The 19,130-nt window shown below is 43.1% G+C and overlaps 1 protein-coding gene across 2 annotated transcripts in view; it reads left to right on the forward strand.

The window, feature by feature from the left end:
- Positions 1–19,130, forward strand: part of PPP4R3A (protein phosphatase 4 regulatory subunit 3A) — a 358,677-nt gene that overhangs the window by 268,875 nt on the left and 70,672 nt on the right. For both annotated transcript variants that reach the window (XM_078660041.1, XM_078660040.1), the window contains exons 6-7: positions 1,217–1,333; positions 6,014–6,130. In XM_078660041.1, coding sequence (XP_078516167.1) covers positions 1,217–1,333; positions 6,014–6,130 — 234 coding nt within the window. The remainder of the gene's footprint in view (positions 1–1,216; positions 1,334–6,013; positions 6,131–19,130) is intronic.

A 19,130-nucleotide genomic window follows, 5' to 3' on the forward strand; every position in this document is an offset into this window, starting at 1 on the left:
CAAGGATATTGGAGATTTCAATAAGGTCACGGAGATTTCAATAACGTCATGGAGAGGGCCACAACCAGATTTCTCCTTCCAATGTCAGTGAAGCAGTCTGCCGGCTTCTTCTACGATTTCAAAGATCCGTACGCTCTATACCAATAGTGGACTACATTTGGCAAGAGGGAGTAAAGATTATGAAAAACCTGGCCACTGTACCAGCTGCCCTACCACACATCAACAAAATGTACAGCGCGCTTGATGACTCCACGTCATGCCTGACAGGGCACCCCAATCCTGACTTTGCAGTTGGCGCAACAGAGATCAAAAAATCAGTCTCTCTTGGGAGTGTGCTAGAGGATGCTAGCCGCTGATTGGTTATAGATGCAGTTTGGTCCTTTTAAAAAATAAAAAGGACATAGGCTATTAAACTCATGGCCTAGAGCTAGTTGTTTATTACTGCTTGATTATAGTACTGTGGGACTCTTCGATGACTGGGAATGATTCAAGCTTGTGAATCTATGAAAGATACCTTTACTGGATAGCTACAGTTACAGGTAAGTAACTGATATTCTTTACTTGCATTGACTGGCTACCAGGGTCCGGGCAGTTATACTACACTTTCTTTAAGCATTTTTGATTAAATGACTCCTCAAAGACTAGATTAGGAACACAGGCTCTTGGGAACCTTTAGTTCAGTAATTCTAGTTTCTTATTTTACCTATATACTTTGATGCTATTTGTTTTTAACTGGAAGCATATTTGCCATAAAAAAATCCACTATTGGAGAAAAATACACTTGCCTATAAATAAGGGTTTCCAGTGTTATTTTTTATTCATTAACATGAGGCCTTCTTTCACCTAGAAGCCTGGAAGAACGGACCTTTAGCACGTGTGCTCCAAAAATCGGAGAGCTGGCCTCCGGGAAGCAGAATTCTAAGCCTCTCTGGCAAATCCCAACAATGAGATACAGTCCTGAAACATTGTGTTAAATAACTTTTAATACTGCTTTGTAAAACATTTAACCTGGGATTCCAAGCCTGGCTTGGAATAATTCAAAGGACATTATCTATGAAAGATACCATTGCTGGAGTACTGCAGTTTAAAATTAAGAAACACTTTAGTATCTTCATTGTAGTTATGATGGATTAAGCAGTGTAATACCCTTCCAGCTTCAGCTCCATTGAGCAGTCAATTCTATTTTATAACGTCAAATGTATTTTCTCTGTTTCAGGTAAATTTTTTAAAAGAATTCTGCGCCTTTTCACAAACGTTACAACCTCAAAACAGAGATGCATTCTTCAAGACGTTGTCTAATATGGGTGTTTTGCCAGCTTTGGAAGTGATTTTGGTAATTATTGCACATTGTTAGTAAATGTCCCATTTTGTTTAAAGGCGAGTTATTTTGTTTGCAACAAAACAAGAAACAGTGAAGAACAAACCTGTTGCAGCTTCTGGTTTAGCTACATAAGTGACAAGTTTTCTCTGAATGCATGTGTATGCTGTGAAACTAAATATGGTTTGAAACCTCTGCCTTTTCCACTGCAGCCTTAACTAGTGCTACTTTCAAACTTGTAAACAGTTGTACTCAAACTTCAAACACCACTATGGAAGTTGAACATGTTGTTGCAAAAATGACCTGCTGGGGGTCAGCATACCAGTCTCCTTTGCGTTACTGCTAAAAGTTAAGAGCTGCTGCTAAGTTTGTCAGAGGCATCTGCCCACCTAATCGTTTTGTCACTCTGTCCCTTATGCATGGACATCAAATAACCAGAATGCCTGGTGTAGCGAAACAAACAGCATTAATTTTGACCTAGCCCCCACCACGCAAAATAACATAGGGTTCAGCGCTTGCTCTATCCTAACCTCAACAATCTTCTTTGCCTGTTAAGTGGAACGAGGGAAACAGCAAAGAGTGGACTTGGAGCACCGAAATATGAATCATAAAATTCTTTTTATTGCATTTTTTTCCGTTACCCACTCTTTAAAACATATCTTGAAAATGAGAAATGTTGTAAGGGAACATCTAAAAATAAGGTTTTTAAAAGTGTTACCCAGGGGGAAAGCTGCACCTGTCTCTTTAAAATGCGCAACTCCAGAGATGCTATTATTCCAGAACTCTTTTTCCTACTGATGGATGGACAGATTTTGGTAACACCAGCATGAGTTTGCAAACCATGCTTTTGCATACTTTCCTTCTGTCCCTTATGAGCAGGACCCTATTTCATTGTCTTTTTCTGACTTTGAACGTTATTCAATAGTGCAGTGTTTGACTTGTGTTTTAGTTTTGAGAAAGCTTTGATTGCTTGCCCATTTGGGTGCCTACATTTCTGCTTATTGTGATTGTGAACAGTTGTGTTTAGACAGCAGCGTTATTTCTACCTGCTTCTGGACCACTGGCAATTTTTGAGGTTCCTTCTGGGATTGTAAGTTAAATTGCAATATTGCCTACTGAAACACTTGCCTTGATCGGGTGTCTTGATTTCATGACCAAAGGAATTGGAATAGGATTTACGGAATAAAAATTGGCCCATAGCGTTCTCCTCCCACCCATTTGTCTCCTGTTCTTTGGCCTGGTTGCTGCTGTGCCTTCCATTTTCTTCCTACCTACCCACCTGTTACTCCACATTGGCACTAGGGCACTAAGGAAGTCTTCGTCGTCTTGTGTTTGTGGTCTCTCCTCTGTGCTGACGCCTTTCAGCACATAGGGTTTTTTTCTGTCCCAAGGAGCTTTTTGGCAGGGTAAACTTTACATCACATCCCACATATGGTTTACACGTGAATTTCTAATGAGGGAACTCTAATCTGAGTGGGCAGTTGAGCTGTTTGTTTATGTGCCCATAGTTTGTAAGCCTATATTAAAACTTATTTCCAAGGTACATAAATAGTGACCTCTAGTGTTTGAGTTTCTAGGATCATCCATCTAAAACCCAGTCTCACTTCCGCCTATTAAATGAGATTTTCTGTGTCCATTACGAGTAATGTTCCTCCAGAGACGAGCATGTTTTATAATACTACGTGTATTTGATATCTTTTTTATTTTAAAACTGACCTCCATTTTGAGTTCTAGACTCCACAGGAGATGAACTTGCATTTGAGCGTTACAAACTAATGAGTTCACTGAGAGTTACCTTTGAGGAATGAGAAGTGGTGATGAGATATCATAAGCTAATACATCAAAAAGAAGGCTGTTTCAAAGACCTCTAGGACCTTTTTTTGATGTCCCATTGTTCTACATTTTAGTGGGATTATTCATTGTGTGGTATGCCTCAGATAGAACCGTCATGGTCTTTCCGGTTATATGACGAATAGGTCAGATGTACGATCTTGTTTTCTGTAGATTCTGTCCCTGATCTCTCTTACTGGTGGTATTGGCTAGACGGTGCAATAGTTTGGAAGGTGTCTAGGAACAGAAATGGGATCAATGGCTCCAGATTTCAGTTTATTTTTATTTTTTATTTAATGCATGAATGTTTGAATCCTTGACAACTTTCGGCTCCCACTCACTCTCTCAAACTCTGTTTTTATCGGATTGCATAATTTTGCTTGACCCTGTTTTGTCCTCAAAGTATCAGTTTTTGTGGCTTCTTCAAATCTTTTCATAGATTGATCATTGGCGATCTGTTAGGGATCACATGTGCGCAGCCCTTGTTAAGAGAAATGAGGTGTTGGATACTCGAATAGTGTTGGATACTCGAATAGTTTTAGGTTTCATTGATCGAAGTAATTGTTTTACATAAACACTAATATAATTTAGAATTACGTTATTTCCATATGGAATTTCACAGGGTTTCTTTGAATACTGTATTCAGTTCGCCATTCTCTTTCTTTCTTAACAGCTGCTTTCTGTCAGAATGTGGTGCCAGGCACCACCTTTTGTCAAGTATAATGCCCTTTATGAGCTGGGATGACTGAATGCTATTAATCTAATAGATATTGTATTGTTTGACTGGTACAAGACATCTCTATTGTAGTGATGTCATAAATAGAACAGTGGCCATGTACCCATGGCCACGAAGAATGCATGAGAGTTCTAGTTTAGTCAGTTAATGCTGGTTAGAGGTTAGGAAGCAAGCAGACTTCTCTGTATCTGTCCAAATAAATATTTTATTAATAATAGCCAGGCTACGCATCAATAATAGCCAGGCTTCGTATCATTACATCTATCTTCTCCATACTTTTCCTGTTGTCCACTATGTTTTGAGAAGCAACTTGATAATATCCTTACCCTTTATTTTGTCATTTGAATTGGCCTGCTTTTACATTCTCAACATTACATTTCCTCCATACCAATCCTGTTATGACTGTAGGTGAGGTCTTTCATTGCATCTTGGTCTCATCTTAGCCAATTTATTACCTTAGAAATGATGTACTTACACCATGACTTGTTTTGCTACGCTTAAATAGAATACATTTTGAATTTGCTATACAGTTTTAGGACATGCTTCTTTCTATAATGTCTTAGATTGTTAACTCTTTGTAAATTGGGCCAACTTTTCATCCCTCTTGGATTCTCCTGCTAGTCATAAAAGGTTTTAAAAGAATCCTAACGGAAATTCTTCAAGATCCTGGTGGCAGGCCAACCATCTTAGATGCTCAACTTGCAAAGTATAGGAATAAGCCATTTAAGAAGATTTCAGTCAACTGTAAATGTATCTACATTTTTTCTTTCATAGATCTTGGTTTCCAGTAGATTATGCATTCCTTAGTCACAGAAGGAGCTTGCAGTAATCTTCCAACACAAAACTATAAAGACATCTGTTCATCTTTCATTGTTGCACAGTAAGGCTGGTTGACATCGACGTTAGGTGGTCGGCTATGGGTGTGTAAAGTTATATTTTCAGAAAGCAAGCTAAACTTGTTCTAGAAGTATGAGACCCTTGTGAGGCAGAGGTGAAGCTGCCATAATGACTTTGATGTGAATCCACCCTTAACCTAATGTTTAAACACCTGATCAGACATTTAGTTCTTAATTATTTGGGCTGATGCTGATTTCTCTTGAAAGTGTTTTAAGAGTACATCTCCAAAACCTACCTTCCTTTGGATTGAGACATTGATTTGAAATGGTTTTTAGGGTTATGAACCTGGGAGAATAAAAAGGAGAAGGAAAAGTTACTTACTTGTAACAGTAGTTTGCCAACATGGTCATTGTCACCAGATTCATAAGACATTCATCCTTTCCTTATTTGCAGTTGGCTGACAGTTTTTTAATGTCTCAAAAAAAAAACCGGAGGTATAACGACGTAGCAGGTGCTGAGTCTTCATAGAAAGCAGTAGACATTACTTTAAAGCAGCAACTACTCCTTATTCTGTGGTGTTGCTGTTTTTACACAATTTTTTAGAAGCAATTGGTTTGTAAATAAGAATTTGGGTGCTTCCGAGATCCAGTCAGTTAGCTAGGAATTACTGTAAAGTGTTATGAATATGGGGATGTTACCCTCTGTATCTAACCCCTGATGCCTCATTTAATTGCAAATCTTAGTTCCTGGCTTGGAAGACCACACTAACAGAATAGTATGGTTTCCTCCACATTAATATGAAGTAGTTTGTTGAAAAGCGAACCATAGAGAAGACTCTAAATATTGCGCTGCAAGCGCAGAAAAAACTTGAGTGGTAGCACAAGGGATTTAACCATGGGTATGTAATTACTGCAAAGAAAGAGACAACACTTATTCTTCTATTTATCTAGATATACATAATGCAAATGAAAACATGATGCACTAGAAGAGCTGTGAAAGGATATGCATCATGATACAAAAGTGTACACCTTAAAGCACCAACAAAAAATAACAGGATACGGATCAGTGTTCACACATGTATCAATGCAGTAAATCGGGGGGAGGGGCTCATTAAATGCTAATTCAGCAGGTTGTGCTGCTGCAGAGTTGCTGTCAGTCAGAAAAGTACAGTGAGTGAAAAGTTCATCATGTAATCTTTCCTGAATTATAGTATTCTTGCAATTAAATTGCTCACCCTCATTCCCTAGCAATTCTGTCTGTAAACATCATTGTGGTTTTTTTCCCCCTTCTAGGGCATGGATGACGCGCAGGTGCGGAGTGCTGCTACAGATATTTTTTCATACTTGGTTGAATACAATCCATCTATGGTTCGAGAGTTTGTTATGCAAGAAGCTCAGCAGAATGATGATGTAAGTAAAAGTGTAGCAAATACAAAGCATTGGTGAAGCCAAAAGGTCTGGCATTGTCTGCCAGCAAACGTTTGCCTTTGTCAAGACGTGTTTTGTCATGGTCTTTGTAAAACTTTATTCTTGTTGGAGCCATTCTCCCATGCTATATAGTGTAGTGTATTGAAGAAAAATAAGAATTGTTCAACAAACCAATGTGCGAATCAGGCTAGAGGAAATGTAGAATAGTCTCTTTGTATAACAGGATGTAGTCATTGTGAGGTATTCCATAGACACGTTCCAGCTTCTGTTAGTACTTCAGCCTATCTTCCAAACTGACTGTTTTCAGGCCTCAAAAGTTAGATGTGAAACGATAGCTGATGTATAGTCTGTGTAAAATATTTGGAGCTTGAATTTTGGACGTGATTGGTATGATTCCTTTTCTTAAGGACCTGGGACCTTTATTTATTACTGGACAATATCATATTCAGGTAGGCATTCATGAGTGGTCTTTCGGGGCACAGTACTGGTGCGCCCCAGTTTACGTGATATAGTCCCTATTTTGGTGCACTTGGCTCATAGGTTAGTGATGTCTAGTAGTCAGGCCTTACTCCAGAAGCAGCAGGGTGGCTACTAATAACTGTAATGCTTTTTGAAGCTGATAACATCAATGACCTGTCGGAGTTTCATTTAGAAAAATAATGCAATTTTTATCAGGTAAAAAAATAATTCAGTTAAAACTTAGATATCCACAAACACAGGTATGGTTGAGGAGGGGTGCTTGCAACTTCTCAGCCTGAGGAACAAACCTAGCACCAGGTGCTCAATTTCTGGTAACTTTGGTCCAGTGAACACATTTGTCCAAGGGACTTAATTTGAGTCCACTCTGGTTCTTCACAAGCAGTTGTGAGCCAAACCTATTGTACCAAGAAGTATTAAAAATATAACCCTCAAAATAGTTGAGTGCTAGAATAAAAGTTAGCACCACACATTGTAATCCAAAAACCTACCCTACCCACAGCTGCAAACCCACCCAGCAAAGTCTGGTTCCTTGTGATGGTTATCTGGTCATTGATGTCAAGTTAGAGGGACAGTGCTCAAAGTACACTATTGCCCAACAACCAATTTAGGCCCTTTCTAATTGTTCTGGTTCTGCATTGACTGATGTGACTAGTATGACTGTACTTATAAAGTTGATCATATGTGCCTTTTTCATTAGGAGGCTGTATCTAGGAACTGGGGCCAAGCGCAGAAGTTAGCGGCCCAACCTCGGACCTAGTCTTTTAGGAAATATGTCAACTGTGAATTGAAATGGCCAGATCTTTAAACCAATAACCGCTATTAAGGTAAAGCCAATGTTTTGAGAATCAGCAAGACCTTGTCTAGCCATCACAACCGAGCCTCCATGCAGGTTTTGTGATGTCTGAATACCTCCTGACCTTTCTTGCCCCTAAGCGAGACTATGGTTACTGTATGGTCACTCGACTGGTTGGAGACACTCAGTCACATCTGCAGTCTCAACAGGCAATGTTGGCAGCTCCAACTGTTCTGTGGATCTTTGTTTCTTTTAGAGTTCTCAGCTCTTGATGGCTGTTAAGTAGTCTCTCCTTCAAGATGTAGTCATGCATGCATTCAACTCTGATAGGCTTTTCAGATGTCTGCAAGGGTATCAGGCAATTCCTGGCACAGAAAGTCCAGCACCTCAGCACTCTGATTGTTCCTTTTAATCGAAGACCATATTAGTAAGGTGAGACTGTAGGGTTTTGAGGCCTGGGCCCATTAGGAGTGAAAATATCGGTTTCTGGTCGGGTGTCTTGTATTCTACACCGGTGTGTGTGTGTGTATCGGTTGTGTCCTGATGACTTGTGAATCCACCATTGGCTTAAACCCCTCCCATTGTCAAAAATACTCCCTTAGAAAATCAGACGTACAAGCTCCTTTTAAAAAATAATGGCATTCAGGAGTTCCTCGGTTTTGCCTTCCATACCAAATATTAAGTCTACTTCTTTTCAACTTTATGATGAAGCTACAGAATAGCACAAAATTATCTGATGAAACGGCTGTCGGGGAAAGTGTGTGTTAAACTCAGTATTTAAGGCCTTTTTCTGAGACGGTTGTGAGTTTACTGAATATGTACTCTCATTTTAGCTTTAGACCACTGTCTAAAATATCTGTGTGGAAGTCATAAGAGAAAACTATCTGCATTAAACCCTAGTAGATCAACATTTTAACTTGTGTCTAAAAGCAGTTATCACTTTGTTGCAACCTGTTTCTCTGTTATCACTCAAAAAGTCATACTTCAATGCAAAGTTCAGCTTGATGCAGGAGAAGCATTGGTGGTGCCTTTTCACAAATACAGCAGTTACCCTTCATATATTTTTAGGTCTCGTCTGTCAATGCGCATGCACATTGAGCTTGCGAGACTATGGGGGCTTAAACAGACTTTAACCAACTTGCAAGTCGATGGCGATTCCTTGCAGCTCCCGTGAAATTCAAGCTTAATGCGCAAGCGCATTGACATTAAAAGCGCGTGCACATGCCACCAGCCGCCTGCCTTGCATTACACATCAAAGGCAGCCCAGCCTCCCTCCCGCAGCCCCTGCTGCTTCACACCCTCATCGCAGCCTGAAATCGCCGCCTGTTCACTCAGCCGCACTCCTCCCACACCCCCGCTCCCTGTGGCATTTCTCCTCCCCCCTCCCCACAGCAATGCCCTCCGTCTTGGCTCGCTAAACTACTCGCTGCCTCCTCCCGCTCTCCTTAATCCGCTCTCCCTCCTCCCACACCCCCGCTCCGCCCCCTCCCCTGCCCGCCGTGTCGCATTTCTCCTCCCCTTCTCTGTCTTCCCTCCGTCTTTTTACATAGTTATTCAATCATGCATCAAAGCTGATTTTTACAAAAAAATAACTGAACACGCATGTGCTCTTGGAGTGTCTGTTCTCTTTCAAATCCCATCTTTTAAGTAAAATTATGCTCCCTGTGACATTTCTCCTCCCCCCTCCCCACATCAATGCCCTCCGTCTTGGCTCGCTAAACTACTCGCTGCCTCCTCCTGCTCTCCTTAATCCGCTCTCCCTCCTCCCACACCCCCGCTCCGCCCCCTCCCCTGCCCCATTTCTCCTCCCCTCTCCCCTCTCTGTCTTCCCTCCGTCTTTTTACATAGTTATTCAATCATGCATCAAAGCTGATTTTTACAAAAAAATAACTGAACACGCATGTGCTCTTGGAGTGTCTGTTCTCTTTCAAATCCCATCTTTTAAGTACAATTATGCTCCCTGTGATGTTTTAATTTAATGAAGGTGAATATTTTTATGTCATTAATTTGCTGAACTCATTCAGAATTGGCGTGACCACGATGTCCTCGATCCGATACAATTACTTACGTGTCTCCTTCCATTGTGACCGGGGTGGCTCTAATAAAATCACCCGTCTGTCTGACCACAGTAACTAGATCAGTGCTGGCCTGCCTTCCCTCCGTCTTGTTTTTTGTTTTTTTTACCCGATCCGCCCCCTCCCCTAGGTATGGAAAACCAGTGTCAGTCACCCGGTCATAAGTAGGGAAGTGAGGGGCGCAGCAGGGAGAGCAGCTCGTCCATCCCTCTCGGTCTCAAGGGGTCTGTTAAAAACTTTGTAATGAGCCCTTAATGGTACGAATTTTAGCAATAATTAAAAGCTGCGGGGTACAAGACCAATAGCTCCAACTTTTCTAATGCGAGATCTATTGCATTTCCAATGCTTGTTCATTTATTTATTATCATGAAAATCAAAATCTCTCACAAAAATATTGTGAATTGCTCGAGTCCGGCTTACAATGGCAGTGTTGGGCTCGGCTGGATGGGCATGCGGTTTGTGAGGCACTGAATGGTAGTTAAAGACAGAGTGATCTTAAAGCAAACTGTACTCCTTTTTAGGTTACTACTGTAATGACCTTAATTGTGGGTAATGCTCATTTAACTCCTCCAAATTGTGCCTCTTTTCGTTTAAGTAGATCAAATAATGTATTGGTCGTTGATTAGAGTACTTGCAATGCCAGATTTTGTTCCTGTTGTCCGTCTTGATTTGTAGAAACGGTTACTTGTGAACTATTTGGGAACATGATTCTGACCTTGCAATAGGTGCCATGACAATGTTGGTATTCTGCTTTGCTGATGTAACACTTGTGCAAACAACTAAGGACGCCTGCACAGCTAAGGCTTTTAATTGCATACAGAAATAAATTACAAATGTTACTTTGTATTTTTAACCTGTTGATAGCCTTTTTACATTTTAGGCTATTTACTTGGCGAGTATGTGCACTGCAATCCTTCTTAAGAGTCTTAATGTGTCCTTGGCTTTGAAACTCTCATGTCATGTAAGAGCAGTTTATGGCTTGCCAAGATCTTTGTAGCTTGTACTTCAAATCCCCCTCACTTGTGTTGTTGGTGGAAAACTTTTTGCTGGCGAGCCGAGTTTTACATTTGTTTCCTTTGTTTGTCTCTGCTCGGTTTGTAAATAGATTTCATCAAGTTTTCCTTTACATGTAGTCTTCCTTTTTATGTAGTAGTTTAGCACATTGTTTTTGAAAGTTTTCTGTGCAGGAAACTCTTTTTTTCAGGGTTAAAATGTTTTCACGGTTATCTACAAACATATATGCAATCTCGATCTTAATTTATAGTATTCACTAGGAACAAGTTTTCTTAATCCCTCCACTCCCTTCTCTTAACCCTCCCACTATTGTTAGGAATATATTAACTCTTCTGAACTTAAAGTTGGTTTGATGCAGAATATTATTGAGAAAGCTTGAGGGAAGGGTCATGGTCTATAAAAAAAACATATTTTAATTGATAGACTTTTTGCAAAAAAATGTACTGTGAATGTGGCCAGATTGAAACTTGGATGTATGCAAAATATGTATCTGTTTTTAGAATATAGGGTTGTTTTTGTTTGTTCTGGGTATTGTGCGCAGCATAAATTTGAGCATCATCATCCAGTAGTTTGAGGAATAGAAATCCTAGTCTTCACTTAGGATAAATATTCTGCTATTCAATCAGTAATGTCAGGAATGCCTTGAATACATTTTTTGCTCACAGATCTGGATTGCAGTTTTTTGTGACATCAGAGATAACGAAATATAAAGTTAATCTCTGAAGAAACGGAGTAATTGGGGCACCAGCATTGTATGCATATGATTAGAAATGATTAGAAGTTTTTCTTAGTGCTTAGAAAGCTGTAACATTTCTAAAACTGTTCTTTAGAGCTGGACCAAAACATTTTCCCTGATGCCTTGTTTTGAAATCTTGAATGAGAACTGTAATTAAAATGCAACCACTGTGACTAAATATCTAGCCTTCATATGTGTCATCCATCCAACCCTTAACATTCTCCTAATGCAGAAGATTAATAGCCTTCGTCCAGGGTGTTATGTTATTGGCATGTGTGTAGCATATAGTTTATCATTAGTATGAGGTCTTAGCTCCATCAGAGGTCTGGGGATGCACAAGCATGCGATTCTCTGGTTTATTGCATGCCGGAGTCTGAATTGTCAGTCTGGGTATTCTCTTGTGGCCTCTCTCTGGTTTGGTTTGCTGGCAGTCATGTTCATTTAGCTGTAAGAATGTAATGCTCAGTGATTTGGCATAATCTAGGACTGTTTTGCTAAATGTGTGGTATAATGATCTGTGTTCGTGTTTTGTGTGGTGTATCTTGCTAGCAAGCTCTTGATGTAAGTGAAAAGACAGATGTGTTTGGAAGGAGGAAAATTGAACCATGTGAGGAACAGTGATGTATGTGTTGGGTGAGAAGGGACATGTGATCAGAAGACAAGGTAGAGGTATTTGAGCATGCTCTTAACAGTGTAGAGGACCTTCAGTCTTACCCTCTGTTCATCTAGGAATCGTTTGTGACACTTGCTAGTGAGCAAGCTATCTTGTAACTTTGTGTTTTTTAGATACTAGAATTGTTACAGTTTTGCAGTTGTGCATTATTCCGCGGTCTAGTGGTTGGGTCCAGAATCGTAGTCTTTTCTTTCTTGGTTTTTTTCGTAGCCCAGGTGGGCGTCGACCTACCACCTTTCAATGTACTTCCTGTGACGTATGCACGCTTCCTGCGGAAGCTCCCACCTTGGGGCGCCATCTTCAGATTATTTATTCCGCAGTTGGGTCTGGATCGTTCCTGAAAGGGCTCCAGAGTTTTGGAGCAAAGAAGACGCCAAAAAGTCGATTTTTGCACAAAAAGGATTGAGAAGACGACGAGAAACTACACCATCGAGCGGGACGACTAAGAAGAAGAAGAACTTCGAGAACTTCGACGGAGAATGCGCACACAGGGGGCCCCCTGAGCGCAAGAAATGGACAACACACCTTTTAAATTCTGCCGTAACTGCCACCACAAATACGCGCAGAAGGACCAGCACCCAGTTTGTAACCTCTGCCTACCGGTCGACCACGAGAGCAAGGACTGCAACGCCTGCTCAGCCTTCACGCCGAAGACTCTCCGGGTTAGAGAGCGACAGAGAAGGGACAACTATAACATGCAGGGTAAGGGCCAGCCACCGTCCCTTCGAGACCTGGGACTCTCGACCGACGAAGAAGACAACGTCACCGGAGAAGACGACGACTACACGGTCGTAGAGACCGATAAGAAGTCTTCTAAAAAGGTAGGAGGCTCGATGGCCCCTAAAGCCCCGACAGACCCTCGAAAGTCTGAGCCAGGCTCTCGAAAACCAGAGTCTAAGTCTTCGAAGGGAGCACCCGAGCCGAAAATTTCGACGGCTGCAGCTGCATCCAAGGACAAACAGCCCAGCGGATCCTTCGAAATGGATTCCCTGGCGCGAAGACCGGCGAAAAGCCAAGGTCGTCGAAGCACGTCCCCGAAAAAGAACATTCGGCTTCAAGAGAGAAGGACCCCAAGGTTCAACCGTTCAACGCCGGGCAGGCTGCCGAAATGGAAAGAAAGAAAAGACGGCTCGAGGCTGAGATGGATAACATCCTGCAAAGGAAAAAGGAGTTAGACGAAAAAATTAAGAAATTCTCAATTCCGTCGAAACCAAAGACGCTGGTCGTCGAAATAGATGAGGAGGAGGGCTTTGACGGCGAAGGACCGTCAAAGTCCAGAGATTCTGGAAAATCTGGAGGAAGAAGCCTTCTACTTCGAGGAGGAGGAGGGCGACGACGATCAGAGGACAACCCTCGGCTCCACATCCTCGGGGACACAGGTCCTGGAGTGGCAGGACCTCGTCACCGAGAGCCCAGAAGAGGCTGTGGACATGTACCCATCGAGGCCTTCGCCGCCAGATGACATTGGAGTGTACCATATGGTCATCAAGAATGCGGCAACTGCTTTTGGGGTCAAGCTCGATGAGGAAAAACCAAAAGCAGACTTCCTCTTAGAAACACTGCTCCCCGCGCAAACTAGGAGCCAGTACCTACTCATTCTTGAGAGTGTCATGGCCCAGGGGAAAGAGGCGTTCAAGGAGCCGGCAACATGCAGTTCCGTCACGCCCAGGACGGAGAAGAAGTACAAGGACCCTCCCTACATCCAAGTGTCGGTCACGGCGGACTCCATTATTGCGGCGACCGCCAGTAAAAGGGTGAATGTGCCAACTACATCAGGGCCACCGCCTGACAAGGAAAGCAGGAGGATGGACCTAACTGGAGGGAAGATTGAAAGAAATGCCGCAATGCACTGGCGCATGGCGAATTCAAATGCGCTCCTGAACAGGCACCAATATCAAATTCTGGACGAGATCGGGCAGCTGCTCAAGCACCTCCCCGACGAGTACCAGCAAAGAGCCTCACACCTTGTGGAAGAGGGGAAAAATGTGGCAAATTCGTGCCTCAAAACAGCCTTGGATGGAACTGACACGTCCAGCAGACTGATGATGTTGGGCATCACTGAGAGAAGACAAGCCTGGCTCAGGATCTCAGGCTTCAAACCGGAGGTACAACACAACATCCTAAGCACCCCATTCAATGGGGAGACACTGTTTGGGCCACCGGTGGATGAAAAACTCACCCAGCTCAAAAAAGAGAACGAAACTGCAAGGTCCATGGGGGCCTTACAATTCAGGAGAGCTAAGAGGGGTACCCCGTCACGGAGACCGAATGGAAGAGGGGCAAACCAGCCAGGAACGTCTCACCAGACATTCCAACAGTCAAACCATGGCGACAGCCTAACACAGCAGGGACACCAAAAACAAACTTGGCACTACCAGCAAAGGGGCCAGTCCTTTCACGGAGAGGGAACGGACGTGGACAAAATAAGAGGGGGCCAACAGCCCACCTCTAAGTGACTCCGTCACTTAATATGTGCCCACCCACAAAAACCCTCCCGGGGTGGAGCACAACAAGACCAAAACAGGGTTACACGGTGGTCAGAACATCGGCGCACATGTAACGCCAGTAGAAAGCAGGCTAAGTCATTTCTTCCGGGAGTGGAAGAAGATAACCACAGACAAATGGATACTCAACATTATACAGTTCGGATACTGCATAGAACTGGAAAAGGCGCTGCCAAACAGGAAACCAAAAAGGAAGACTAAGTCAGGAATAGAGCTAGAGCTACTTCAAAAGGAAGCGAAGGAACTCCTCGAAAAGGAGGCCATCGAACCAGTACCATACCGAGAAAGGAACAAGGGAGTGTACTCAACCTACTTCCTGGTACCAAAGGTGGACGAAACACTGAGGCCCATCCTGGACCTAAGGTTCCTAAACAAGTTCATAAAAACACAAAAGTTCAAGATGACGTCTCTACAAGAGGTCATTCCTCAGATAAGAGACGGAGACTTCATGGCAACAATAGACCTCAAAGATGCCTACCTACACATCCCAATGAACAGGCGGCACAAACATCTACTAAGATTTACCATCAACAAAGATCACTACCAGTTCACAGCCCTAGCATTCGGACTAAAATCCGCGCCAAGGGTCTTCACAAATTGCCTGGCAGCAGTGGCTGGGCACCTAAGGAGGGAAGGGATCCATGTATACCCTTACCTAGACGACTGGCTAATAACGGCAAGTTCGCACAGGACATGCAAGGAGCACGCACAACGCGTGACTGATACGCTGGTGGACCTGGGATTCTCCATTGACTGGGGGAAATCCTCTATGGAACCAGAACAAGTAAAAATCTTCCTAGGAGCACAGATCAACACCATACAGAGCAAGGTGTTCCCCAGCGAGAAGAGGACACTGGCCCTGCTGAAGGAGACGCGCCTCTACCAGAAGGGGCGAGCTCTGACAGTGAGGACAGCGAGCAAGGTCATGGGCATGATGGCCTCCTGCATACATCTGGTCCCAAATGTACGGCTATACATGAGACCATTCCAGGAATGGCTGCAAGAACAATGGTCACAAGCTACAGGAAGTTGGAAAGATCTAGTGATTGTAACACACGCAGTGCAGGAGGAGATGTCGTGGTGGAACAAGGAAAACATAACAGAGGGGAAACCTTTAACACCACCAACCCCAACGGTGACCATCACCACAGACGCATCCCAGAAGGGATGGGGAGCACACATGAGCAAGCACAGGGTGAGGGGTATGTGGACTCCAGCGGATGCGGTCAAACACATCAACTACTTGGAACTAAAGACAGTGTTCCTCGCCCTGAAAGCCTTCCAGACAAAACTGTACAACCAGAGAGTGTTGATCCAAACAGACAACACAACAACGATGTTCTACATCAACAAGCAGGGAGGAACACAGTCAGCCCCAATATCGAACCTAGCACAGCAGATATGGAGATGGGCCATCCCACTAGAAATAGACCTGCTAGCCATACACCTACCAGGGAAGGACAATGTGGAAGCAGACTGGCTCAGCAGACAGACATCGGCATCCCACAAGTGGGAGCTCAATACACAGGAAACGCAAAAGCTATTCAGAAGGTGGGGAACACCGACAATAGACCTGTTTGCAACACGCCACAATGCAAAATGCCGAAACTTCGCAGCCAGGGGAAGGATCCCTGGGGAATGCCCTATGGATAAGCTGGTCAAAGACATTTGCCTACGCTTTTCCCCCAATACCCCGATACACAGAGTACTCAACAAGTGCAGAACCAGCAACATGACCGTGATCCTGGTGGCACCACAGCGGGCCAGGCAGACCTGGTAATCACAGATAATGGAAATGGCACAAGGCGCTCCCCACAAGTTCGGGAAAAGGAAAGACTTACTGTCCATGCAAAATGGAGAAGTACTACACCCAGAACCAGAGAACCTCAGCCTAGCAGCGTGGCTCCTGAAGACATAGTTGCGCACCTGAAATTACCTGAGAGCACCCTACGGGTACTACGAGAGGCAAGGAGACCTAGCACACAAAGGTGCTATGTGGCAAAATGAAAGAGGCTTACTCTATGATGCAGCAGGAAGAAGCTACACTAAAAGATGACAAGAGAATCAACGGTGCTAAGGTATCTCACACACCTGCTGAGGGCAAAACTAAGTTCATCCTCGCTGAGAGAACACCTAGCAGCGATTGTAGCCCACACAAGAGGATAAACAGGGAAGAGTTTTTTTTACATCACAGGTAGTAAAGAGATTCCTGGAAGGGGCAAAGAGGATCGCACCACCAAAGAGGATGCCACCACCTGCTTGGAACCTTAACTTAGTCCTAACGGAGCTCATGAAAGCTCCTTTTGAGCCCATTCCTAAACTCTCCCTACAAATGCTTACAATGAGAACAGCCTTCTTGGTGGCAATCACCTCGCTGCGCAGGGTGAGCGAAATACAGGCGCTGCCGCTGCAAGAACCCTACATCCAAATACACAATGATAGGGTGGTGATGAGAACTGACCCACACTTAATGCCAAAGGTGGTGTCTAGGTTCCACATCAACCAGACGGTGCAAATACCAAGCTTCTTTCAGAAACCGACCACAAGCGCAGAGAGGGCACTGCACACTCTGGACGCTAGAAGGACAGTAATGCACTACATAGAAAGAACAAAGGAGCACAGAAAAACAAAACAATTCTTTGTGTCCTTCGCAACCAGTTTCCTGGGTAAACCAGTAACAAAGGGAACCATCGCACGATGGATTGCACAAACGATACAATTCTGCCACAAGCAAGCAGACCAAGAACTAGCTGAAGGGCCGCAGGCCCACTCTACTAGGAAGAAAGGAGCAACGATAGCCTTCCTGGCTAACACACCCATTCAAGACATATGCCTGGCGGCAACATGGGCTTCAGTGCACACGTTCACTAAGCACTACTGTGCGATATACAAATGAACAAGGAAGCACAAGTAGGACAGAAGGTGCTTTAACATATATCCAACAACCAACACTCATCTTCCACCCAGCTGCCACAAACATAACAAACCGCTACAAAGTCTATGCACAGCATAGTGAATCCAGAAAGATTCACGCTGCAAAACGAATAGTTTCTTAACTGTCGGTGTAGTTTTTCAGCTTGAAGATCTTTCTGGATTCATTAGCGAACCCACCCGCCTCCGCCAGAAAGATGAGGCTGGAGTAGGAGGTGGTAATACAAGGACAATACAGAAACAGACACCTTGAAGGACCTAGCGTATAAATCACCTACTTGAACATTGCCAAAGGATTCGCAAACAGAACACAAAAGGAGAAGAAAGAAAAAAAAGAATCCGAAGATGGCGCCCCAAGGTAAGAGCTTCCGCAGGACGCATGCCGAAGTCACAGGAAGTACACCGAAAGGTGGGACGTCGACGCCCACCTGGGCTACAGAAAAAAACCAAAGAAAAGACTACGATTCCGGACCCATCCACTAGACCGCCGAATAATGCACAGCACAGTGAATCCAGAAAGATCTTCAAGCTGCAAAACTACACTGACAGGTAAGAAACTATTCGTTTTGGCTGTTAGTGTATGTGACTACAGAACAGTTTAGCTGCAAAGGAGAAAATAGGGTGCATGTGACAGTTATTTGAGGTAATATAACAAGGTTTGGCATCTAAGCAACATCAAGCAATAGAAAAAGCTGGGTCGTTGTCACAGATACTTAATGATCACGTTTCTGTTGATTTTTTTCGTTTTTGTTTTTTTAAACTTTTCTAGGGACTAGAATCACTGCCTGGTCACTCAATTGCTTCGTGGTGGCCAATTGTTTTTATTAGGTATCAGTAGCTATGGAGCTGATGCTCCGTGTGTGTGCACGCGCCTTAACTATAAAAGCAGTGTGGTTGTACCTCTTCCTACAGATGCTTGGTTACTAGATACAAACTCACCTGTAATTTTAGAGGCAATTCCATTAAGCAATAAGATATTTAAACAAGGTAGGCCAGAAGTTAAACAGGTAGGAGTAGTCACCTCTAATCAATCAGCTTGCATCTATTTTACCTCATTACCTAACATTTCTGGAGTGGAGAATCTCCTTCTACATATCACTTTTTCTTTCAAATACTGTATCATTACTGCTTGCATGCCGACCACCTTACTGTTGGCCAATTTTCCTTTGGAATTCTTTGATTTAATAAAGTCCATAGTGACAACTATCCACAGACATTTAGGAGAGTTTAAGTACTAGATAGACAATCCATATGGAAGTAAAGCCAGATAATTTCTCGAAATTCTAGACACTGTCTTTCTTAATGGTCTTAAGGCCCACAGATATTCAAGGTCATACTTTAGATCTCATTTATATCGTTGAACTTGGCTTCTCAATCAAATCTTGCTTATGGTCAGTTCATAGTATGATCAATTTTGCAATCTTTTAATCAAGCTAAATCAACACCGAATAAAGAACTTAAATTGAGACTGATTGGAACTCATCAACAAGTCCTCTCCTCAAGTGGCGCATTGCATAGTGGGAAATATTTAGCACACTCCGTTTGGGGGACCCAAGCAGCTAAGCTTGTGACACCTGTGAAACCTGGTAATCTCCCGTCAGTAAGTGCTATAAACCTGCCCGATGGTTCACAATGGAGCGTAAACTATAAAACCTAATTACTTCAAACTAAACGTCTTTGGGAAAGCACATGCAGTAACACATCAAATCTTTATATAAAGAAGCTATATAAAATATCTTTCTGCTAGGCTTCTAACTGCAAAACCCTCACCTTTTC

Source organism: Lissotriton helveticus, chromosome 9, assembly GCF_964261635.1.
Source record: "Lissotriton helveticus chromosome 9, aLisHel1.1, whole genome shotgun sequence".
Lineage (NCBI taxonomy): Eukaryota > Metazoa > Chordata > Amphibia > Caudata > Salamandridae > Lissotriton > Lissotriton helveticus.